Raw genomic sequence first — 26,663 nt, forward strand, 5'->3', positions numbered from 1 at the left:
AAGCTATCAGCTGCTGAAGTGATGGGTCACAGGGGATTTGAAAGGACGCGATCGGCTCATTTGCCTGATGGAATGTCGGAAACCATGGAAACCCTCAGACAAAAACAAAAGAGACTCCATGGCCTTAGTGTCAACTTAGCGGATAGAGGGTGTCACGTGGTTAGCGCAGTGAATCCCCACGGCCGTTAATTTCGGTTTTCTAGACCGGCGCCACTACTTTTCCATTCAAGTAGCTCCTCAATTATCCTCACGAGGCTGAGTGGACCCCGTTCCAGACCCACTACTTATCAGAAAATCTGATAGCGCCGGGAATCGGACCCGGGACTTCTGGATCTGTAGCCAGGAATTCTGACCACTAGACCACAGAGGCGGTCGCATGGAAACCCTCAGTGAGGATAAGAGGCTTTCCGGTCTAGATTCGAACCGAGGATCTCGCGAATACAACTCACAAGCATTGCCACTACATCATTCTGGTCGATGAAAGCGATTTCCTGTTAAGAGCACTGTTTTATGGGAAGTGACGTCGTGCAGTCGGGTCGAAGTCGTACCTACTGCACATCACGGTCCATAGTACGTAGTCCTGGTCGTAGAGTTTGATGTGGTGCTTGGGCATAGGGGTGCCTGAGGCTGGACATTGCAGTGGTTTCTGACACCCCTGGTCATTGTGAGGCTGGAAACAAAGATGCGTACTTGTCTGCCAGATTCCTGGAGAACTGGCTGACAGTCAGGCTGTAGCTCTCGCCCTCATTTACGTCGTCTCGTCACAACTCGGTGTGACGCCACAGTTCGTGAGGTCTCTGAAGACCGCGGTTCATAAATATATAGGTATTATATTGAAATCGAACCAGAAGACATTTGAATACTCCTTTATCTTCTGCGATATAACGCCTTATATTCCGTTGAAAGTGAACCGACGTTTCGGAACATATCTCAGCAATTTTCAAAGCCGTAGAATAAGTCGAGCAACAAAACTGCAAACAAAGTAAATTCCGTGGCCTGTAGTCCGCAAGAGAACTATACCGACCGAGCGACCGCTGCTTGTCGACGAAGTTAGTGCCAACTTAGCGGATAGAGGGTGTCGCGTGGTCAGCGCAACGGATCCTCACGGCCGTTAATGTCGGTTTTCTAGACCGGAGCCTCTATTTCCTTTAAATAGCCTCCCCACGAGGGTGAGTGGACCCCGTTCCACACCCACAGCTTCTCAGAAAAGAATCGGGTAGCTCCGTGAATCGAACCCGGGACCTTTGGATCTGTAGCCAGGAACTCTGACCAGTAGACCACAGAGGCGGTCGCAAGAAAACAGCATGAAAGCAAAACTGGTCTTGCTACATGTTTTCACGCTGGTTTCATGCTGGGCTTATTCTTCGACCCTGAAGATGGAGGCGACATATTCCTCCGAAACTTAATTTGACTATGTACAGACTACACAGCGTCATATCCAAGAAGATAGAATTCTTCATAATCGCCGCTGTAGGGGGGAATTGTGTGACAAGAAAATAGAATGAACGTCCTTTGCCTTGCGCAGCAGATCCTGGCATGTAGGAGCGCAGCCGACGTGACGCCTGATAGTTTGGTAGATATTGCCCTTGTGTTAAGAGTTGGCCGTTCTCAGGAGACTGCGTAGTACCCTCAAGATGACAGCATAAGGGTTCCTCTGAAACGTCGGAACCTCTACCGAACCACATATCACAGCATTCCACAAGGTCGTAATATCAGTTGTCAGTTTCCATGAGAGCCTCATATCTCAGTTGCTGCTGCGTTCAACTCGATACGTCGGCGATTTCATCTCTTGCACGAACCTAACTGCTGCGGGCTCCAGGCAGTTGAACTTAGTAATTCCTCCACAGTCATAATGGCGCCATGGCTCTGCTCCAGAAACAAAAGACGCTTCACTTGAAGGCGCGTCGTCGTGAAGCTGTGGATGCTGGCTTCTGGGTTGCGCCAGAGAAATGAGAAATTCGGCAAGAAATTGCAGAGCACGTGATCTGCAGCAAAATCGTGTGGTGAGAGGGTGACGCACTGTGTCTAATGCCCTGTTATAACCCACACACACCCTACACCCCTGTTTCAGTCAGTGGACTCGACCAAATCCACTGCGTATCCTGTTGAGAGCAGAGAGGTCTAAGTTGTTTGATTCTTTAGTTGTTTAACGTCTCCTTTGCAGGTGGTTAGGTTACGTACCGTCATGTAGGATGAAGGATAATTGGAAATGTTGTAACCAATTTGAAATTTCCGCCCCCCCTCCCCCCAGCAATTGCTTGGTTGGACTTGAGGAAAACCATGAAACCCCTCAGTCATGGTAGTCGGTTTCTGGACCGAGATAGATTTGAACTCGGGACGCCCGTGACGTAATGATGTGTCACAGATTCAGCAGTGATATCGCCGTGGCTCGGTCCCCAAGGCCCTGCTCCGTCGGCCGTGCTCAGTGCAGGAAAGCAGGGGAACCCATATGCGTGGTTTTCTCCCGTTTAATGACTGCTGCGAAGTAACAGGTGCTGTTGTACGACTGCGTGCAATACAGTCACGTGGCGGTTATCTGCTTCTGGTTGGGCTATTACGAACCTATAGTCTGTCTTATTCGACTTGGCCACTGTAAACAGAATGCGCAGCGGGTTTAGTCGAGTCCGCTGACTGAGAGGAGAAGTGTAGGGGGTGTATGGGCTGTAACGGGGTCTTAGTTACGTCACCCTTCCTTCCTCACTGCAGCTTCAACCACTTCCGTTACTTTTTGCCATTTTTCTCACCTGTCATGCGCAACCCAGAGGCCAGATGTAAAAAATGGCCTGTATATATGAAAATAAAATAACTCAGACCAATTATCGATATAAAATAAACAGCAGCGCTGAATGCGTGACATATTGTGCGTTCTGGCTACATCACGCGAGATAATAAACTTGACTCATAGCTGCATAGAACAAATCCTGTGGGTCAGGTTGGCTTAGCGGTAGCTATGTAGACTTCTGTTCGAGGCGTGAATTTAGTAATTTATTACTTTTCTGTCTTAAATTTAGGAAATAATCACTTAGGACACTTTTCTAAATCCTTTTTGCCAGCGACGTTTCTTTTGAGCCATGTAATGTTCTAGTTTATGCAAAATGTAACTATAAACAAACAGCTAACCCATTTTTCTCATTTGAAATTATTAGTTGAAATCCTGACAGTTTTTTCTTGGTTTTCCTCAGATTCTGCAAGCAAACGTCAGGATAATACCTCAATATGTCAGCCAGAGTTCCTACCAAATCCGTTCACATGCATTATTCATTTTTGAGCCTACCACTCGGCCCCGTGCACTCGCGAGACTGACGGCGCCGTAAAAAAACAAAATTAATTTATGAAAGTACTGTCATAGGAATATAAGCTGAATCCCTTTGTACACAGCGATCAGCGACAGTCGGATGAAGATCATGCAATGTAAAGTGTATTTTAATAATATTTGTGCGAGTAACAGTAATAAGAAATTAATTTTTAATTAAATCCAAGTTTAAGGTTGTTCAAATGAAACCCGTTCCTGTCATATGTAGCTAATACAGTCGGTCGATCGGGTTTCATTTGAACAAATCTCGTATTTAAGTCTGGGTTATTAGGCCTGATTCTACTGTTTACAGGGTGGATCCACATTGAATAACTTCTACATGATTTCACACTGATTGTTTTTTAATGCTGTGCATATCCAGTGGATATCGTTACGTAACGTACGTGACCCAGCTGACGAGGACCGATTGAACGTCGACACGTGCATTGGCATAAACATACATCTTTTTGCGTGACTGATGTTGAAATTAGTTATGTTCCGGTACAGTGTCTTGTTATAGGCCTGAACAAGATATTTCAGGCGGAGTAGGATTTTATAAAACTTTAAATCGCTGCTTGTGCCAGTCATGCCCTCTTGTCTCAGTTCTCAAGGGCCACTTTAATTGCAATAATTGAGTAGAGTAATTATATGGAGGGGGCCATGTCTTGTGAAGGTCTGTGAACAGAGGCGATGCTGTTACAATGACCAGGTCCTGGAACGCGTCATGGAATCTGACATGGCCATAGGCCATAGACGGCACCAAGATTCTCGTTTTAACCAAGGGGTTATTCAGAAGAACTCACGAAAGAACAGAATTAAAAAAAAAACCTAAGTTTATGGGTGACACACTAAGTTACAAGCCGGGAAGTCACGGGTTCGATTCCCAATTAGGTCATTGGACTTTTCAGTTGACCTAATCCTTCCAGTCGCACTATGGCCCTGGGGTCGACTCAGCCTCTAACAGAAATGAGTACCAGGAATATTCCTGGGGGTAAAGGGCGGCTGGGGCGTAAGGCTGACAACCTCACCGCCATCTTTGGACCGATTGAGTAGAAACTGTGGGAGCCTCGATATCGAACAACCCAATGGGCCACCACGGCCTCTTACTGGGATATATTTTTTTTATTGCTAGTGGGGTGGGACTAAGTTCCTTGTACTGCGGCCACTTCTGGCCTATTGTACTAGCCCCAGATGATGGGTGAGGGTGGTTGTGGAGCAATTGGTGGAATGAAGATTGGCAGGGGAAACCGAAGTACTCGGAGAAAACCTGCCCCAGCGCCACTTTGTCCACCACAAATCCCACTTGACCAGACCCCCGGGATCGAACCCGGGCCGCCGCGGTGGGAAGCCAGCGACTAACCGCTTGAGCTGTAGCGCGGCCCTCGTCTTACTGGGATAGCTTTACATTTTTTTTTTACTTTTTTAAGTTTTAGTATCAATATTTGACGTTTGTATTTGGTCTGTCAAATTTGAATTTTTAAAAAAGTCCAGGGCGAGGGGGGGGGGGAGATGGCTGCTTTGCCCCTCCACACTAGCCAGCATCCATGGATATGACACCGTGTACTTTGGTAGATAGGTGCCAACGTTACGGAAGAATGCCCAGTCGCCCCTCACAACAATCAGTTACCGGAGTGATCCAGCACTACCGCTGGAAGGATCAGTCCCAGGGAATTTCTGTTGCAGCCGGAAGAGGGTAAAACGCCTGTCCTTGTCGGTGACGAGCAAGAAAGTGTTGAGGATAATTCGGAGAGAGCCAGACGTTTCGGAGGAACATATTGCCTCCATATTCCGGGTTGGAAGAGTAAGCCAAGCAAGAAACGAGCAGAAACAGGTGGCAAACTGAGGAAAACCCGACGTTTCGGAGGAATATATTGCCTCCGTCTTCAGGTTCGAAGAGTAAACCAAACAAGATAGCAGAAAGGCGGTAAGCCCAGCTTCTGCTGCTGCTTTCATCCTTAACTTACTCTTCGACCTTGAGGATGGAGGAGGTACGTTCTTCCGAAACGTCGGGCTGCCGCCGAATTACACAGCGGCACAATCCAGGACGCCATGTTCTTTGTAGCCGTCGCTGTGAGAACCGCGAGTCGCAGAACAAGGCGTAAATTTGCTGTGAAGGGAAATTCGAAAGACAATGTTGGCTTCCTGCATGCAGTGCAATGTTGGTTGTCTGATTGGCCGCGTGGCGATGCTTCCCCTGTGCTTTTTCGTTTTGTAGTATCGTTTCCATTTCATCTTTTCTTCACATCTTTCAGTACCTGGCTAGACCATCTTGTTCTGGGTCATCTCGTCGGTCTCTTTCTCTGAATTTTAATTGTGAAGCTCTTCTCAGTTTCAGTGATCTTTGTGGCTTATTTTATTAGGCTGTAGCGTTAAATGGTTCGTAGATTGGTGAATAATTGGTTGGAAAGGATTTGGAAGGAAGTGGCCATCGATTCATTTAAGGTACTCTATTCGTATTTAACCTGAGGTACTGAGGTGTACCACGAGAAAGCTCAGTGTAACCAGTGTCCTTGTCGAAATTTGAAGCGAGCACCTCTCGAATACAAGTAGCTACGCCAGCCAGCTCGGTTTCATTGTCTCTTTTCTGTCCACCTGTTTTACATGGTTAAATAATCGTCGCCTTTTATCTGCGAACTCTATGAACAAATATTGAATCACGGTAATTGCTTAAAAAGCGTTTATAATTGTAACCCGTCGTGTTTCCCCCCACAGTACTCGTTGACGTTCTTGAGTAGGGATAGAGCAGTCGGTACAGCGACTAGCCACGAGCTGGACGACCGAGGGGTCAGAGTTCGAGTCCCGGTAGGGTCGAGACTTTTCTCCACGTCGTCCATACTGGCTGGGGAAGACCCAGCCTCCTATCCAATGGATACCGGGGGGGGGGGTCTTTCCCCTGGGGTAAAGCAGAAGGGGCGTGAACCCGAAAACTCACCTACATCTGTTTCCGAGGTAAAGAAAATGTGTATCTATATATCCATTCCGCCATACGCCTTCATGACGTGGTGCTCAATTAGTTAAGCAGAGGGGCAACTTTACTTTGCCTGTTGATACTTCCGTATCCGGTGCAGGGATTTCGCGTCTGTTTCTTTTCATAATGCCGCGTGTTCCGGCGTTGCGTGTTAGGTCGAAGCCACTGGGACGTGATGAATGGCGGATTAGAACAGGAGTGACGTACTGCCCCCCCCCCTTCAGTGCTCGNTTCCCTTTTAGTCCCATCTCTGCAGCAATTCTCTTTTTGTTTCTCGTCGAAAGGAGCGTGTATATGCGCGGCGTGTTTCCGCCCGGCCAGACTGTTCATTGAACCGGAAGTCGCGTTTACAGAAGTCCGTATTATTCGCAACAGAGGCCGTTGCCATAGCTGAGGCGATAGGCGCCGGGTGACGTCAGCTGGGATTCTTGGGGAACGAAGTCGTCAAGAGCAGTCATCCTTCGGGTTTGTTTGGGTTTCCACTGAAGGCCGATTGTTCAGATTGAGGATTTTTGTACATCGTAACAGGCCACGACCAATCCCTTCCAAGCTCGTTCTGGTTCATCGTCTATTAAGTATCCTACCATTCGACACTGTGTAGTCTGAGCTACAGGAGCCGTCACCCATATCCACCTCTACCCCACTCGTACCCCCACCCTAGCCCTGATCAAGCAGCACAGTATCACATCTCCCGATCCTTACACTGGGAGCTTCAGCGAACGCATCAGAATTGTTGCGCTGTGCATGTATTTCCTAGCTTGTTTTGAAATCTTTGTTGTCTTCTTCCGATAGAGTAGGGTAAAGTTTCCCATATTCGTAATAAATGGGAGCCGGTATAGCGACAGGCTGGACGGCCGGGGGGTTTGGAGTTCGAGTCCCAGTTGGATCAAGAATTTTCACCTCTCCAATCGTCCAGACCGGCTCTGGAGGTCCACCCAGCGTCCTGTCCAAAGGGTACCGTGGACTGCTTCACCGGGGGTAAAGCGAAGGTGACCGCTCACCTCCAACTTTTGCCGAGGTCAACAATGCATGGATCTGTACGTCCACTCCCCCATACGTCTTCACGGCGTAGTGCTTAATTAGCTGAGCACAGGGACAGCTTTACCTTTACCTTTTTTTTTCTCCATGGCACTACAGCCCCAGTGGGCCTAGGCCTACCTCCATGAACTTCTCCGTTCACTTCGGTCTTTCTATATCTTACACATTCGGTAGGATTCCTTGGGTGGGTGATGAGCTCGTCGCAAGGCTTCTACCTGTACACAAACACAGAAAAACGCACACACAAACTAAACATCCATGCCCTGAGTGGGATTCAAACCCACGATCCCAGTTTCCAAGCGAGTGATGACAGTACATGCTTACCTTTACTTTACCCTAAATAAATTAAGCATCACGCCATGAAGACGTATGGGGGGAGAGTAGGTGTATTTCCACCATTCAGTGATCAGGTTTGTCTCCGGGGAAAGAGCCCCCCGGTATCTACTGGGCCCCTGAGCCAGTCTTGGCGCTGTGGGTGCACACAGTCTCATCAAATGCGCTCTGTTGCGGCCTGTGCCCTTTGCAGGATTTGCGGTTCTCGGTGGTGCTCTGTGAAGAGTACTACAGTCTTCTGGTATTTAACGCAATGTATTACGTTGAAAGTCAACCGACGTTTCGGAGAAACATGTCGCCTCTGCTCTCCACCTGTTTTCATGCTGGTTTCTTGCTCGGCATATTCTTCGACCCTGAAGATGGAGGCCATGTGTTGCTCAGCGGACTGCACGGCGTCAGCTTCACTTGAAACTTTGTCATGTCCGGTACAGTTGGCGCTCCGGCACCCCACTGCAGTATCTGTTGTATATTAATATTATAATTAAACATATCGTTTTGATTCTCGTACTAGTCACAGCTTCACTCTCCGTCTGACTTGCTGTCCCGTCCCCATTTCTCTTGGGTCTTATACGTTATATGTTACTAGAGCGCGCGGTAGCGTAGTTGGTTGAGGCACTGTGCTACAAGACGGAAGATCGCGAGTTCGATTCCCGGTGAGGTCACTGGATTTTTAGTTGACCTAATCCTTCCAGCCGCACTGTGGCCATGTGGTTGACAGCCTCTAAGTGATATAAGTACCAGAAATCTTCCTGCGGGTAAAGTGCGGCGGGCGCGTAAGGCTCAGAGCCTTACCGGCATTTGTGAGCCGATTGTCTAGAAAATGTGGGAGCATCGACGTCTCCACAACCTTATGGGCCTCTACGGCCTGTTACAGGGATTGCATTACTGGTTTTTTTTGGAGGGGGGGGGTGCATTACCCTTCATTCTTGGATCCGGCTGTCCTAATACCTGTTTCTGCACCCCAAATCTGGTCCGCCACATCTCAGTGTGTGACCCCAATCTTCTTTGCTACATGGGGGGACAACCCCCCCCCCCGTTCATTGTACCTCCCAACGCTCACAGCCTGCAAATTGCCTTTTGCAGCCATATTATTCCTCTCCTGGCCTCCACGACAACTTGGCATAGTATTGTCGTCGTGTTGTACCCGGAAATGCTCTGCATTTGTTGCGACATGTTGGCTGCACTGGCATGACGCGACTGGTTTGTGTAGGCCTTCCAAGTAATTCAAGTTTCCAGACTTTTCGAAGAATCTGCATCAAGTTCAGGATCAGATACTGACTGACTTGTCTCGTCGAATAAACCGGTTATTTAGTGCAGATGTCAGTTTTATGAAGCGTGGACATTTTGTCCTCTTTCCTGAACAGTTGCTGCAGACTTGGTGCGTTTAAGTGTTCCCAAGGATTAAACGTTGTTGTTGGATTCGAGGCTGTCGCAGTGGTGACTATGGAGAGTGCTCTCTCCTGGGCTGTGACGCCTTGTGGTTCGATAGAGGTTCACAGACGCTTCAGAATAACGTACTGCTTCCATCTTCAGGATCGAACTACATGGCGTGACATTCAGGGTACAGTACTCTTCATAGACGCTAGCTTTTAATACCAATTATTCTGTAGCGGGTGCCCCTTTTTCCTTGTACACCCGAAGTTTACCTGAATAGTAAATAAACATTCATTTCGTACCTCACAGAAAACACACTTCATATAAAGACCAGCCGGTTAATGTTGTTTATGGAAATAATCGCCGTTTATTGTAGGTCGTATTTAATGCATTAATATTGTCACATGTATGAATGACTATAGACGGGGTTTGGATTGGTGACTCGATTTATTGACCACGTATACACTGACGACTCGAAACTACAAGTGATTGCAGTGCCACCGCTGGTCTTCACAATAGAGAAATCACCACAACACCCCCTAAGCCTTTTCCAGCCTGCTTTGTCTTCACCAACCGTTTCCTGACAAGGGCTTTAACAGTGGAGGTTCTTCATCTTCTGTGCTCACGCCGTTGCCCGTTGGCTAATACTTCTCACAACTGTACTCGTCAAGTCAAACTGTCTTCATTGCATCTCGGCACGGACAACATAGAAACCACCGTTCGTTGCGTTCTCGGCCGTTACCGCGTTAACGTGTTTACCGAGCCGTGGCCCAGAAACGGCCTCGGCGCGGACCACAGAAAACACCATTCTTGTATTGTTGCTGGCGTTACTTAGCAGCGACCGCTTAGCAACGGGTCTGTACCCCACAATATGATGATCATAAAGTGAGATGTGTTAGTGAATGTTAAAGGATGTGGTACGTTTAGTTACCACTGTGCTTCACAGTGTTAACATGCACTGCAGTTAGCGTTAGTGTCTTAATTCCCCCCGTTGTACACGGCAGGCTATTGTCGGGGCAGTTACCTGAGCACCCCCCGGTCACTCGACTCTTGGTACCGGAACTGTGAATTCTTGAGATAATCTCGAACGCAGAGCCACACAGTCGGACCCGCCAGGAAGCAAGAGAGTTCGTGTGGTGAGGAGCGTAATCCCTTAAAACAGTGGTAACTATATATACCGGAACACTGTGTGGGCTGAATGCAGATTTTTATTTACGTTGAGGCAGGCGGTACCTATAATTACCAGTATATTTTGAAAGGTTACAGTTCGTGAATGTGTTAGGAGAGTTTGGAGGATTTGAGGTTCTCACAGCGGGTCTTATAATGGGATATAACGTCGTATAATCCGTTGAAAGTCAACCGACGTTTCGGAGGAACATATCGCCTCCATCTTCAGGGTCGAATAAGCCACGCGAGATACCAGCATGAAATCACTCGGTTTGTGTGAGGGCGATTGTCCGAGTTCTGATGATTCACTATCAGCTGATTACTCATCTGATTACAGCGAAGTGCCTGGCTTGTTATCATCAGTTAGAGTAGCTGCATCAGCTGTCAGCGATTTCTTGCGATTGCTGTGGCAGTATTTCACTGGAACGGCTGACGGCTGTTCATCCCGTCATGGGACCCTAAACATTCGTATGTATCCGTGTTTCTGTCTGTACAGACGGTTTCGCCGACCCCTCAGATGGGGTTAGCGAGTTCTACCGAAACTGCGGTAATCACGTAATCCAGAATACCACAGTTCAGTCTCGCTTGAGGTTTTCCGACAGAATTTTTAGTAATATGTTTTCTTACGCCTATGAGTTCGCGATTTTGTCACTAACACATGAAGAATACGATTTTGAATCTTTCTTGCCTACAGTTTCCCTCTTCTTTTCTCTGTCTTGGCTCCCAACCCAATCTCAGTTCTCTGCTTTCACAGTTGTTAGCATTATTACTGATCCCACCGGCTTGCCAGGAGTCATATTCCTAATGACAGGGGTTCCATTCCAGGTAGAGGCAACATTTCTTTCTTCGTCACGTGTACAAGAATCAGCTTCCATCTTCGCAGGGTGGGGCGAGACAGTCCCCTTGGTACGTGGACCACTAGTGTCCCGGCTGTTGCAGGAATGTAGAGCGTTTCGTGGAATGAGAATCGGCAAGTGCTCTGAGAAGAGTGACACTTTGCCACATGAGCTATCCTGGTATCGAAGCCGGCGACTCACTTTCTGCCTCCCTCCCGGTGTTTCCTCCACTGATGAACGCTACGAGGATGTAGCGGACATGTGTGTGATGGCTTGCAGAAGCATCCCTGACGACCGAGCATACAGTGGCAGCTGCTGAGGGACTCCCACTTCTGGCCGCTCAGACACAGTAGTGCAATCCCTGACCCGTTCAGCCATGGATATTTTCATGTGCATGTATGTTTGTGTACACGCCTGTCTTGCAGTAGGTCGCAAACAGTGAGAGTAAAGGAGCATTGTCATCCTCCCATTCGCTGCTTAGGGTAGCACGTCACGAGTAGTTTGTCGGACTCTACACCAGTTCCTGTATTTCTTCTGGGTCTACAGGGAGCCGGTAAAGCTCAGTCAGTATAGCGACGGGCTACAAGCTGGACGGCGGGTGTTCGATTCACCGCAGCGGGAAGAGCCTTATCTCCACAGTATCTAGACTGGATCAGGGGCCAACGCAGACCCTTATCCAGTGGGTATCAGGGCCTCTTTCCCCGCCGATGTAGCGTGTGGGGGCATGGAGCTCATCACACCTGCATTTGGTGCCGAGATAAAAAATGTTGAAGCTATACCTCCATTCCCCCATACGTCTTCATTGCGTGGTACTTAATTAATTGAGCAGAAGGACACCTTTGCCTTTTTTACCTTCAGGATCGAAGAGCAAGATAAGCAACAAGCACGCGGCAAGCTGAGCATATTTCTCGTTCGTCATCATAGGTTGAGAGGCGGGAGATTAGGCAAGCGAATGTTCCTGAAAATACAGACATTTGATAAAGCCGGCAGTTGGAAGTGTATAGGACAGCGTTCGTTTGCGTGGCGGACAGGCCCGGTACGTGTCACTGCAGTTACCCAGGAGCACGGAAACTAACGATTATTTCAAAAAGAAGACTCAAGAAATGGAGAACAATAAACGGACAGAGAAAGAAGGGTGAGTTCAGTTTATATCACTTGGTTTCTCACACGATATTCAGGGAGAATAAGTACTGTGTTTCTGGATGTTACCCCGTGTAGTCTGGTAGGGATATGCTGTTTCCACCTTCATGCTCTAAGGGTAAGTCAAGCAACCAACAAGTAGACCACTTCATACTTAGTGGTTGCATGCTTGTCTTACTCTTCGACCCAGAAGATGGAGGTAGTATATATCACCGAAACGTCAGTGAACTTCACCGGACTCCAAAACGTCACTTTCTAGAAGACAGTAATCTCGATGGTCTCCGCCGTGATAACCTCAAATCTGTATCTGTCTCCTACGTTGTGTTCGGGTGGCTGTGTTTTCTGACGCAGGCTCGGTCCTGGGATCCACGACCGCTTTCTGTCACATCGTCGGTTTCTTTATCACGTTGCTGACGTCTCGTTTGATAACTAGTGTGAACAGCTGTATAGAAACCGTTCGTGGGATATTCCAGCAGCTCTTCCGGAGTCGAACTAAGGACCGGCCGATTCTAGCAAGTGCATCCTTACAAACGCTTGTATGACGCTGTCAGTAGGCAGTATAGCGGCGGATGGTGGGATGAGTGCAAAGTGATGAGGAAGTAAGCGGCATTGGTCTAATTGAGATATTGCCTGCAGAAATGGAAGGAAACCACGAAACACTTCACTCACGATAGCCGGTGCCGATCCGAGATTTGATACAAGTAGCTCCCGAATTTGAGTTTAAAGCGTTAACCTCTACACCATTCTGTTCGGTAAAGAAAATATGATTTATTCGCTGGTTAACAGCGTTTGGGATATAGGTACTGTTCTCAGGTTGAGTAGTCACGGAGTATAGCGGTGTGCCCCACGCTCCAGGGCGCTCATCTGTCATCGCTCAGTTGCACTGTAGCCGTGTGTGTGCCGGCATGGGTGTCATTAAACGTGGTGTGATCCTTATGTAGGACCTGTGGGTGTTAAGGTGATCCTTGCGTCGGTTCTGTGGGTGTAAAAGTGACGATCCTTGCGTCGGTTCTGTGGATGTTAAGGTGATCCTTGCGTCGGTTCTGTGGATGTTAAGGTGATGATCCTTGCGTCGGTTCTGTGGATGTTAAGGTGATCCTTGCGTCGATTCGGTGGATGTTAAGGTGATGCTTGCGCCGGTTCTGTGGATGTTAAGGTGATGATCCTTGCTTCGATTCGGTGGATGTTAAGGTGATCCTTGCGTCGATTCTGTGGATGTTAAGGTGATGATCCTTGCTTCGATTCGGTGGATGTTAAGGTGATCCTTGCGTCGGTTCTGTGGATGTTGAGGTGATGATCCTTGCGTCGGTTCTGTGGATGTTAAGGTGATAAGGAACACCGACCCGGACGGTTGCGATTGTTACAGATAAGTTAAGCGCCACTTGCTGTGAGTAAGCTCAATTGTTTAGAATTATGGTCTGTTCGTTCACTGTCACATTTCACTCTACATTTTCGGCCCCGAGAAGTAGGAGAGGTTAGCGAGATGCACGCAGAAAAGCATGAAGATCTTCGTGTAACGTGTCTCTTGTTCTTGTCCGATACCAAATCAAATTGTAATGTGCCGACAGAATGGGGAGTAACTGTCGCATGTCAGATTTGATGGGGTGCTTTCAGTGGTGTCGTGATGACATTTTTGCAAACCGCTGTATAGAGGCAGTAACGGCGCACTGGCTAGAATTGTTACATGTTGCGAGCATTTCCAAATTTGCTATTTGAATGGCTGCTGTAGGCAGAATTCCTTCATCACGAAACAAATTAAACTAGGGGAACACCTGGACCCATCGAATACCTTGCGATTTATACCCGTACGTCGCCTTGTATTATGTGTGCAAAGAATTGAAGGAATACGAGATTGGCGGGACACGTAGCTCGCGTGGGGAGTTGTACTGTACATCATTACGGAACGCCGCATGAAAACGTACGGACATTGACGTCTGCACTGGATGGAGATGAGTGGTGAGCTTCACGCCCCAGTCTCTGTTCCCGGGCACCCTCTGGTCGCTGACCAGAAGAGAGACACTCTTGCCCCATCGGAAATAGAACACAGATTCCTCGGTCGTCCAGCTTGTAGTCTAAGTCACTATATGATGAAGTTATCCGGACACCGAGAAATGCGTACAAATTTTTGGTTTGAAAACTTGAAGGAGAGGGGCCAGTTCATCTACTGTTCTACCCTGAAGATGAAGGCAGGTTCCTCCACGAAACTACACGTCACCTCGCCTCTCGAGGCAAGTTGGTGCACTTCCATTCTGTGGAAATATGCGGCACTGCAAAACCCGCAGAAGAATGCGAATTCCTTGCAGTTGAGTGCGAGTCTATATTTAGACCGCCCTTTGCAGCGCGCTCGCCGTTTTGTGGAGTCCGGTGAATCATTGGGGGTAAGGGCTCAAGTGGTGCTCATACTTTCACCGCTTGTTTGAAACAGGCCTCTCGATGCGTTTCAGAAACGTAATGTAAATTTAAAACGCGTAATCCAAGAGCTGGTTTTCCGTAACAAGTTAAGGAAAAGTTGGGCGAAGTCGACCCAGAAGGTTGTATATTTTATTTTAAGGGTTATTTTAATTCACACTGCATATCATCCCTGCACTATATACGTGCAACTTCTCTTGTCTTCAGTACCACTCAGTAGTCCGCCATATTGCCCGTCACTGATATTGGTAATCGCGTTGAAGTAACAACTCAATATGACGTAAATAAAAATGTGTTATATATTCACAGAAGAGTCGCTCTGTGGTCTAGTGGTCAAAGTTCCTGGCTACTGATAGAGGTCCCGGGTTAGTTTCCCGGCGCTACCAGAATTTTTTAGAAGTAGTGGGTCTGGAACGGGGTCCACCCATCCTCGTGAGGGTAATTGAGGAGCTACTTGAATGGAAAAGTAGCGGCTCCGGTCTAGAAAACCGAGATTAACGGCCGTGGGGATCCGTTGCGCTGACCATGTGACACCCTCTATCCGCTAAAGGTGGCACTAACATCGCCGACAAGTGGCGGTTGCTCGGTCGGTATAGTTCGCTTGCGGACTAAAACCACGGAGTTTAGTTTTTATAGTTTTAGATTTATATATTCATAGAAGAGTCGGCGTAGCTATGGCCTACAGGCTGATCTGCCGCTGTTCGGACCCCGGCAGAGGCAAGAGATACTTGTCTACTGAACAGTATCCAGACCTGCTATGGGGCTTAGCGGTCTAGGCGTGGAGCTGACCACTCGCCTTCAGCTAGTTCGCGTTGTTTTAGTGCTGCAGCAGCTTGCACCGTGCAGTCAAGCAAAAAGTGTAACATCAACATATGTCATGCCTTCCGCCCCCACCCGCCCGGGTTCTGGTAGCGATCTATTTGCTTAGCTGAATCACAGCTGAGATAGCAATAAATGGAAGTTGTACTCTTTGCCCCAGCTGTGTCAGGGATAAGCGGGCCTCGCAACCAGAGGCTGCCGTGGCTGAAGTTGCCCCTGTTCGTAATCAAGCGCTACTTCGTGAAGATGCATGGGGGAGTGGGAGTATAACTCCACGCGATCTTAACCTCGGCAGTAAACGGGAGTGAGTGGTCAGCTTCACACCTCGCCCTGAACGAGCCCTTTGGACAGGACGCTGGGTGGGCCCCAGAGCCGGTCTGGACGCTGTAGAGAAGAGCAAAATGTTTGCCAGGACATGAAGCTGACCACTCTCATTTGGTGTGGAGGTTAAGAATGCGTGGAGCTCTTCCTCCACCATGACATTGTCGACAAGGTTTAACGGCGATGTATCAAGATGATATGGCGTCGACTGGTACGATGATCGGTGGTGATGATTTGGATGGAGGCGGCCGCGGTTCGGTTTGCAGTGTCATCGCAGAACTTGCCCGCTACCATATCTCCGAGATCTGCACCTGGGACCTCCCGAGTATGAAGCAAGGGTGACTGGGCCGTGTAAGGGCTTACACGCTGCGTGGGGTAACATCTTGAACAGCTGGTAGTTGATCATCCGGTCAGGATATTTCGTGCTTTTCTGAGAGCACAAGGTTCATTGCCGTGATCTAGAGAAGACCTCGTTTGGCCCTGTCCTGATTCACATCAATCTAATCTGCACTGATTTTAATATTATCCTCACATCTGCGCCTAGGTTTCAGAATGGTCCATTCTCCCCAAGAGATCATACAACCAAAGCTTCTGATTAATCGCATTGCGTACTGTATGGCCTGTCTATCTCGTCTTTCTCAGTTTACCCAAGCGAGCTGTGTTAGCGGTAACGGTCTAGATTCCAGCTGCCTTGCAGGGTTTCATGGTTTTTCTCGGTCCCTCCGGATGCTTCCCCCAGAAAATTTCCATATCATAGTCCGTCATTGTGCCATTGGACGCTACGCTCATATGCGAGACGTTAAGAGCGCCCACAAATTCTCTGTTGAATAAAAATGTTAAAAGACATTTTGGGTGTGCTGTGTGGCTGGCGTGCTGCGGTTGTTGCGCCCCTTGGTTAGGTTATTCCCCCCAGAAGAGCTGATTGCTCTTGGCGGCTCGTTTGTTCTGCCATTGTCGGGGTGACATGAGAGCTGTCATGGAAACCATGGGACTGGTTCTCAGCTGTGGTTCCGGAAACTCACCTGCCGTACTTTGTGTTTCGGGAAGTAAATAGTGATAGGATAAAGGATCCCAGGACTAACCATTTCGAGGGGGAGGGGGGTACCAAGAAACAGACTATCAGCGTGGCGGATCGTCCTCTTTAGCGTTTGTTCAATAAATTCTGCTTCCATTGATCCTAAAGGTTCATTAACGATCTCGCTGGACCGTAGAGACCAGTTCAAGTTTCATTCTTAGAGTTTCGTTTAATATTATCTTCCGAACTTCAGGAATCTTGGTTTCTTTGCTTTCGGACGATCAGGTTGCTGACCGGTAACGCTCGAGACTTGTATTCTGGAGATGCACGGTTCGAACCTGGGCCGACACACCGGCTATCCTCAGTGAGGCGTTTCGTGGTTTTCCTAGGCCCCTACTTGTAAATACCGGGATAGTACCCTAGTCATGCCACAGCCTCTTCATTTCAAACCATTTCCAAACCATTTCCAAACCATCCCAAACCAAATGATTTCCGTTTGCATCATTCATCCGTCATCCTCGGATCCGACGCTGTGTAGCCGACTGCGCACTGTACAGACCAGCAACACGCCATGTCCTCACACGAGTTGCAGTGATGTTGACGGTGGAATTTTCGAAAATGTATTATACTAGTAAACTGTACCAACTTTGTCACTTGAGCAGTAAATACCGGCATTAGAAACAGTACGTAATATCTCTTTCTTATCAACAGTTTTGGAACTATGGACTGAAATAGCTTATCTCGGAAACCGTTCCGAATAGGACACATGTACATATACACGTTTTTGCTTAGAATTGCCGATAGTGTGACCTCCCAGAATACTGATCTTTCCTCCTGGGACACTGTATAGCGTCGCTGTTTATTGTGAGGACCATACGGAACACTTAGATGCATTAAAGCAGGTGGTACATGTACAGTGACCATTGTGCGTTAAGGCTCAATGAGTCAGCATCTGACGAGATATTCTCTCCGGAATCATGTCCGTGTGTCCAGTATGACAGCTGCTGTGAGTTGAACCTCTGTCACAGCACGGCCCAGGCGCTACTGGTGCCCCCGTGAAGACGCACTTGTGGCGCTCAGCGCATGCTTGTGTCTTGGTTTATGACAGTTTTATTACTCACAGCTCAACTTCGTGTCTGTTTTGACGGTAGTCTTCTGGGTTACGGGACTAAGTCCCTTGTACTGCGCCAATTCTCCTATTGTACCAGCCCCAGATGATAGGTGAGGGTGACTGTGGAGCAATTGGTGGAATGAAGATTGGTAGGGGAAACCGAAGTACTCGGAGAAAACCTGCCCCAGCGCCACTTTGTCCACCACAAATCCCACTTGACAAGACCCGGGATCGAGCCCTGGCCGCCGCGATGGGAAGCCAGCGACTAACCGCTTGAGCTATGGCGCGGCCTAGAAATGTGATACCCATCACTGTACTGTTAACCACAACTCTGATAACTTTTCCGACGAATGGTGGAGCTATGCCTCCATTACCCCAGATAAATAAGCAGAGGGACAGCTTTACGTTTAGCGCTGTTAGACGGACGATGCCGAAACGTATTTGTGTGCGTTAGTCACGGGATGTGCGGCGGTGGATTTGAGGCGTGAGTCTCATTTCTGTTTATAGGAGTTGGGTCCCCGCCAGAGGAAATTGTGTCACTTTTCTTCTAAATCTATCAGCAAACTGCTGTGGATATGTGGGTCACAGGTGTCTCCACGCTGCTGTCTGTATGAAGGAGCAGGGGCTTCAGAACTGACGTTAACTTTTCCTTTTTTTCATTTTAGTGTTCGTTTAAACGGACTTTATGTTAGTCTGGCGCGAGCATTGGCTGTATAATAAGTAGGCTGCGCTCTGTTTGACCGACAGAAGATGGAGCCTACAGGTAAAGCGTCCGGGGCGTGAAGCTACAGCCGAGGTCAAGGATGGTGGAGCTATGCTTCCACTCTCCATATGTTTTCATGGCATAGTGCTTAATCGGTTAAGCAAGGGAAGGATTTTGCCTTTTTTACTTCAGGCTTTGATTCTGTATATTTATTCATTGCTACAGTTATATTTAACTATACAAATTGATGAGCAAGTTGGCATGGCGGTAACGCTCTGGGCTCCGGAAGGTGCTCAGTTCGAATCTCCTCCGGGACACTCTGGTTTTCCTCAGTCCCTCTGGAAAAATGCAACGATTGTACGTTACTTCGACCACAACCGCTTCCTCCCAAATGTTTTCCAGTTGTTGATTAACCTGTGACCCTAGCAGTCGGCGCTGTATAATGTAGCTACTGACCGACCGACCGACCGACCGAACAACCAACTAACTCCATGGAGCCAAGTGCACGCCCAGCCATCCAAGAACTTACCGACATTTTGTGGAACCCGAAGGTTCATTACCGTGTTCAGAAGAACCAGCAGCTGGCCCCTATCCTGAGCCAGATGAATCCATTGCCACCCACTCTCAGCTGCGAGACCTGGCCACTTCGCGCACCCACAATGTGGAGGGGTGGAGCTGTAGGATACTAACAGCCATCGCCCCAGTGCTGCAGACTTTTCTGATTTTTACTGCAGCAGGTAAAGGTAAAAAAGGCAAATTTGTCCCTGCAGCAGGTCGTGGAGGTCTGTAGGGTTGTGAGACATCGAAGATCCAACATTTTATGAACAGTCGGCTCACAGATGGCAGTGAGTTTTTAGGTCCTACTCGCCCCACCCCCAGAAAGATTCCTGGTACTGATTTCTATGAGAGGCTGAGTCCACCCCAGGACCATAGTGCGGCTGGAAGGATTAGGTTCACTGAAAAATCCAGTGACCTCATCGAGAGTCGATCCCGGGACCTTCCAGCTAGTAACATAGTACCTCAACCAGCTACGCTGGTAGCATGTCCCGAGTACGGCAGGTTGTAATTAAATTATAACATCTTTTGTGTGTTGATTTATGACAGTGATGTTTTAGCCTGTGATTTTCTGAATTATTACACCTTATAGTCTGGTAAGTGGGTACGAATGCATGGAAGGAGCTGCTGCAATATTCAGAATTGACATCTGTCTTAAAGATGGAAGCAGCCAGGTTTTCCAGGACGTTAGTCACCTACCAGACTACACGATGTCACGACGCAATGACTGTAATTGAAATTATAGCATCTTGTACATCACCAGACGTGGATGCTGTTAGGATTTTTTCATTGGAGCCAGGAACCAGAAAATTTGCTTGCAAACTTACATCTAAGGTTATTTTTACTGATCACACTAGGCCATTAAGGACAGAAGCATACTCCTAATGTTTTGTGTTAATTAATATTTCTTGTATCTTCATTTTTAAATTTTTTACATTTGTTGTATTCAAGGAGAAGGGCAGATGGCCGACTTCCTCTTTTACCCCGTTGCCAGTGCCTATGTTGCCAGCCAAGTAAGATCCATGAAGTATTAGGGGATTCAGTAATAAACACCATTGAATTCAGCCAAGCCACCTAACCTGGAGTGTCCTGTATGCTTACAGGAGGCAGATCCTAATGTCTCGCTACCAGTCTGGCAACATGGCGGGGGAGATCTGGGTGCAGTGGTTCTCTTGTTGTATCAATCAACCAGCAGCACAACAGGTGAGCCATCTTGTTGAACACAACTTCACTTTATGCTGATGGGCACCATGACAACCTGACTTCACAGTTAGGTTCTTCTCCTTTGAAAGCCATTTCTTCATGTTTAAATTTAGCTCAGTCATCTCATTATTTGCATGTGTGAGGATTATTTGATCGGGTTTGCTGTAGAAATAATGATTTACTGACCCTCAGGTCCGATGTTCTTGTTTCTAGCACTGAATTTGTTTGCATGTCTGTCCTTGCAGAGGAAACGTGTGCAGCAGCGAGTTAGGCGGATTGACCGGTCCATGATCGGTTCACCAACCAACTTCCAACACACAGGTCACATTGGTTCGGGCGATGTGGACACGGGGAACTCACGTCTGCGGGCCATTCAGAATCAGATGCAGTCAAAAGGGGGCTACGAGACAGCCTTCAGCACAGTTCAGGTGCAACATGGTTTTGTGTGGGAATGATCATTGGGGAGAATTATTGGAAAATGACCACTTGGACAATCAAGCAGGAGATGGTTGGAGAATATTAAGATTCATGTTATGAGAATGGGATGGGTGATTCATGGAAGTGGCTGCGGATTGTGTCCAGTGGCGGGTTTTTGTTTTGTTATGGCTCTACTACTGGAATATTAGTTACTTTGTTTGTTTGTTTCTTAGCAGCCAGACAGGAATGCAGGCAAGTTCAGAAACTTCTCGTCCCTCCTCCTGTTTACAAACTAAAGGGAAAGCATGCTTGTAATATAGTAAGAAGCATAGGGTGGGCCTTCTTTTGCTTCTTTTATTTCTATAGTTTTAGACTGCTGTAGTGTGGGATGTGAGGCCCCTGTAGTAAGGCATAGGTTAACTAATGTTTTGGAGGTAGCTGCTTGAGCAGGCCATTAAAGTATTGTAACGTGTTTCGTTACTGAATACGCCGTAGAGATCGTTAATTGGTTTATTGAACAATCTACAAATAACGGCTACAATTAATTATCACAATGTTACGGGTTTCCACACTTTACAAACCCTACAACAAAATCTCTTAACACTATCTTCCAGAGTCTTCACGTATTAATAGCGTGGGAGCTATACAAGTCTCGCTGAATTACACACTCCAAATATAACTGGTTATCACGAATTATCACTGTGGCTTGTAACTTGCGAACTGAGAACTCGTTGATAACACACTGGCTCTCGCTTGCTGCTCAGCCGGCTTTTATTCCGTTCGCTGTTGCTAGTTGTGACGTGGCGTATAGCCTAGCAACGCTGTTACCCCTTGGTGACGTCACCGCTGTTGACTCGCGTTGCATAGCTTCAAGGTTGTGGGGACTCGGCTAACTTCGGCTCCGCTCGTGACGTCACCGCGGGGAGAGTGGCGGGGTGATGACTCGCCTATTACGCGAGCGCTACGTGCCGCTGGGGAGGTAGGGGTCAACATGTCACACTATACATGTTTGAGAACAGTCGTTTGTTTTTTTGGTCAAGCTTTCTCATGTGAGCTTCAAAATCTTGAACAGAACAGCACAGATGTTTCTTAGACTTTTCCAGGATTGAACGTTGTAAATGTAAGATTTCGTAAGTTTCGTTTGTCAGGGCCTGAAAAATGAAGTGAGAATTCTGGAAAAACTTAAAATTGAAGAGACATACATTCAGATAATATTTAAAGTTGTTCATGTGGGAATTTGGGCAGGTCAAAACGAAAGAATGTGTATTATCAGGAAAATGTAAATTCCAGTAGTACGAAGTTGAAGTTTTGCTGTAGGATGAATTTCTGACACGATCTGAGGCTGTGTGTACTGTTTTGAAGTAATTACTAGTACCAGAATTAAGGAGAACGATGCCTGGGTTCCTTCGCCTTCCATTATATTAAAAATATATTGCAATGCTTCCCCTACAGCCTTAACTAAATGTTGTGACTATGACTCTGTTCCAGGCATGCTAAGCAGACTCCAGAGTATACAGTGACTGAAAATGTGTGGCATGAGTGTTTGTACTTTGGAATGTAGTGTAGACAAATATACTGTGGATGCAACTGAGCTGACAGACAGGTTTTTTGTGTATATTTCCCTGCTAAATGTCAGATTTCCACGTGGTGTGAAGAGTGCCGATGCATCGAGTGTTTGAATGTGTTCCGCACAGCAGGTGGTGAAGATATTCAGCAGATTATGAGCCAACAGTATGTACATTCAGGAGAACAAGAACAGTGACCAGCACCATCTTTGCACATGAATGTCTTCTGTTGGATCGAGCTGATTGGTTTGTGTGTATGTCTGTCTTGAGTCCCCTCGTTACGTCATGCTCTTCGAACTTTCATGCTGTGTCACATGACTCATGATTCAGATTTTGGCAACTTGAGTCATAAAACTGACCACTGGCTGTCAGATGTGGTCTGGTGATGAGTCATGTTGAGAGTCAAAATTTGCTTAAAAATTCAGTTTTTCTAGAAAGGACTTTTCATTGTAACAGTGACCCATTACATCAGCTGACACAGCTAAAGTTAGTACATTGAAATGAAAGTTTTGAAATTTTCTTACTAAATTGAAATCCATTAGGTTGTGCAGGCATGTGCATGTGGAGAGAAATTTGATGATGGGGTTCCATAAATTGTGGGCCAAGTGATTGTTAGCTTCTTGAGAAAGATTCAACTCAATGAAGGCAGTTAGAACCTTCTTCTTCCAAAATAAAAGGAAATTCAAGATGAGCATGGCACCATATCACAGAAGACTAACAGTTTTCTTCTTTTTTTTTCTTCTGGTATGGTGTTTGTTTCATTCAGATCAATGGGTGAGAAGTCTGCAGTCCCTTGTTCCTTTGCAGAGACTTTCCTTTTGATTTCTTACAAGCCCTTTTCTATTTTCTTGATGTTTTCCATTACCTGGGTGAACCATGTTTTTCCAGGTCATCCCATAGACCTCTTTCTTTTCAATTTTACTCCTGAAGCTCATCTTGTTGTCCTCATTCACACCATTCTTTTTACGTGGCCAGACCACTGACCATTTCTCAGCTAACTGTATTAACACATTTTGAGTTCTGGCTTCTCAGAAAAATGTCTTTTCTAATTTTAACCCTTTTTGGTTTTTCCCTCATTTCCATTGTTTGGATTTAATTTCTGTTTCTCTCAGAAAGGGTCAGTGTTTCAATGTTTCATGTTTAATATCAGTTTAAAATATAAGAGTGTTGATTTGCATTGTCTTGGGATCTTTTGATCCCATAGTTTTCGCTCTATAATTAAACAAAGTTTAGTACAACAGGATGCTTCAAAAAATATGTACATAGTTATATAAAGAGTATTCATTCACATATTCATGTTGGGACCAAAGTTTAATGTGCCTGTAACCAATAGTGTTAAGACCACCAGTCTCAGATTTATTGCAGATTGTTGAAATTCCCGTTCGTATTGGAGGCTTAGTTGGAAATTGACATCTCCACACGCTTTATACACACCAATTGCTAAGATTTCCAGTACTGCTTCAGAATAAGCTCTTGTTGCTTGAAGGTCAAGCGGATATTTGTTATTTTACTTTACGCTATGGATCATTGGTAAGGTATTGTAATTTTTAAGGCTATCTCTTTAGTGCATGCCACACTAGTTAGACGTACATGAAGTTTTGGTTCCAGTGAATGTATGAATAATTCTTTATAAAAATTTATGTACATTTTGGAGACACTCTCTATATGGTTTCCTTCTGTTATCTTTTCATCACATCTGCTTAGAATTTATTTTTCTTTCCAAATAATTAAATATGTCAGAATTAAGAGGTCATTTCAGATGTGTTCATAAGACACTTAAAGTTTTAATTCTGTCCTCTGTTCTCTGCTGTGAAGGCATTATCATAAATGCAAAGTGATATGAAGTCACAAATACAGCAGACATTTTTATGTTGCGTGCACAAGGTAGCAGCCTTACCATAAGGATGTGTTGTGATGCTCATATTTCCTTCTCATGTGGCTGCCCACTTCATAAAGACGTCACATCACAAGTACACTGAATTTCTACAAATTGCTTTCTTGTGGAACATGAATCCATGTAATGGAAAGAACAGACTTCTCTGAAATGTGGGTACTTTATGTATTGAACTGTATTTCATCACATCCTAAAAGACTGTATTTACACCCTCACCATTGCGAGAACCCAACTCTCATATTAGACTCCTGCCTGTTGTCTTTTGGTGAGCCTAATATACATGAAAACATCACTGATATTCAGCGTTGTGTGTGTAAATGGTGTAAACCGAGTATCACCTACAGTTTACTTAAGATTTTAAATTATACATGTAACAAATTAGAGTTTAAGATAAGAGATATTTAAACAGTGTAATAACTGAACTTGGTAATCATGTACAAGTCAGAGTTTCCTGTAGCCAAGGGGACTGATGTAACACAAAAACTGTAAGGATTTTTGTATGTTTGTGACACTAATAACAAATGTAATCATCACAAATTAGGTTACATGTACAGATTCAGTTTCTTTATAGTGTACAGTACACATTTGTCACAACTCCATCATTTTGCATTTCAAGTGACTAAATTAATTTTATTTGTTTTGTTTCCAGATGCATTGATTTTGTATCATTTTTCATTTATGGTTGAAATCATTGTAGCTTTTTTTATTTGCTTATCATTTATTTGAAAGTGATTTTCAAGCTTGTTAATGTATAAAGATTGTCTTCTTCAACACAATTAAACTATATTTGTTGTATTATTTTGTATCATTTTATTTGACTTTTGTTGGCGACTGGTACCTGTACAAGGAGACTGAAGATTGGAATCCTGTAGTGACCATACCAGAGCTTATGTAAGGGTCATGGCATGCAGTTTAACTCTTCATGCCTTTTTCCAAAAGGTAAATCAATGTTTGCTTATCATTTCTCCAGCTGGCCAAGGTGGGGAAAGGAATGGTAGTGGACTGTATTCTTAACCTTGAGGGGGGCAGTTAAGTTCATGCATTAACCACTTTACTTCCAGTGAAGGTATCCCTATTACCTGCTGGGCATGAGGCTGGATGTGTGTGGACATTGCAACAAAGAAGAAAATCCTTGTTCCTAACCTGGAATCAGTGGTTATCCAGCCCATACCAGTCATTTTAAATACACATTGATGTAGAGCATGATGACCTTGGCTACACTGGTACTGTGGACTGTGGCGTGGACATTAATACGATACTGTCCTGCCAGTATTCCTTTATAAATATGTTGAAGTGTCATTTTTTTTTTACGTTGTCTAAACTGACTCTGTTGGGAGCCAAGTGTTATGGGAGAAATGTGTCTTAGGTTCTTTCATGATTTTCCTTAGATTCTCCAGTTAGATATTGGCGTGGTACTTTAAACTGGTTCTTTCCTGATTGTTCCCAGTTTATTCACAATGATCCTCAAATTTCATCATGTATATTCTGTCCAATTGAGAGAACAGCATTAAATAACTAAGAATAATTTGAATGAAGCCGTCTTCTGAGATGTGCCACCATGTAGATGTGGTGTTAACCGACGTTTCGGAGGAACGTATCGCCTCCATCTTGCACCTGTTCTCACTGAATCTTCACTAGGGGACTTTCTTATTTTTCCTTCTACCCTGAGATGGAGGCGATATGTTCCTCCGAAACGTCGGTTAACACCACATCTACATGGTGCCACATCCCAGAAGACTGCTTTCTTGATAGTCACTGCCGTGAAAACCTCAAATCTTACATAAGAATAATTTGTTCGTAAAAATTTAAGTACTTTTATATGAGCTCTCTTTCTCCTAATACTGAAAACAGGAACTAAAATTACCATGCGTTAATTTCACATATGAATAAAAATTGAGTCAGTTTGCTTGTTCCCTTTTCAGTTCTTCATTTTTTTAAATCTGTAAGTTATTTTGTCCAAAACTTTTTTAATTTTTTCTAACTATATTGCTACAGTTTTGTATGATTTCATGTAAAGCAGTTTCTCCTCCCTGTTGTTGCATATGTGTAACCATATACAGGCTTCTGTTTCCTTTTCCTTATTGTGTAGTTACATCTTTGTGATAGTCTTGTGTAAAAGTGTCATGGTGTCCATATTTTACTGGGTAAGAGTAATACAAAATATATGGCAATTTAATTATTGAATATTGTAAGGATAAATCCTAACCTCACTTGTAGCTAAGACTTATCTGACATTCTTTGTCATTACTGTGGGTTAATTCAGGTTTGATCCAGAATTGACTAACCTTTTACATGAAATTTAATGTTCAGCATAATCATATCTTGCAGGCTGCAACTCACTGATCTTGTGATCATGTCCCTCTAGTATGTAGTCTATATAACAACCTGCCTTATCTTTTCTGGGTTCTTACGCTAGAAGTGAGTTGACACCTGTATGCCTCTGTGAAGGGTTGGTTTTACCCTCAAATTTGCTGCCTGTTGCTGGTGCCTTCAAAACACTGAC

General features: G+C 45.7%; 1 protein-coding gene across 5 annotated transcripts in view; it reads left to right on the plus strand.

Annotated features, from left to right (window-relative positions):
- LOC111871599 (CDC42 small effector protein homolog) overlaps positions 1 to 24,958 on the plus strand; it is a 29,910-nt gene extending 4,952 nt beyond the window's left edge. For 2 of the 5 annotated variants that reach the window (XM_023864816.2, XM_023864819.2), the window contains exons 2-4: positions 20,185 to 20,284; positions 20,530 to 20,712; positions 22,190 to 24,958. In XM_023864816.2, the coding sequence (XP_023720584.1) occupies positions 20,185 to 20,284; positions 20,530 to 20,712; positions 22,190 to 22,198 (292 nt within the window). In that variant the 3' untranslated portion in view covers positions 22,199 to 24,958. Of the gene's footprint in view, positions 1 to 11,908; positions 12,144 to 13,039; positions 13,520 to 20,184; positions 20,285 to 20,529; positions 20,713 to 22,189 lie in introns of those variants that run through there. The other 3 variants (XM_023864817.2, XM_023864818.2, XM_023864820.1) reach the window with 3 other exon arrangements.
- Positions 24,959 to 26,663: the final 1,705 nt, after the last annotated feature.

The sequence above is a fragment of the Cryptotermes secundus genome, unplaced genomic scaffold (genome assembly GCF_002891405.2).
Source record: "Cryptotermes secundus unplaced genomic scaffold, Csec_1.0 scaffold1876, whole genome shotgun sequence".
Classification (NCBI taxonomy): Eukaryota; Metazoa; Arthropoda; class Insecta; order Blattodea; family Kalotermitidae; genus Cryptotermes; species Cryptotermes secundus.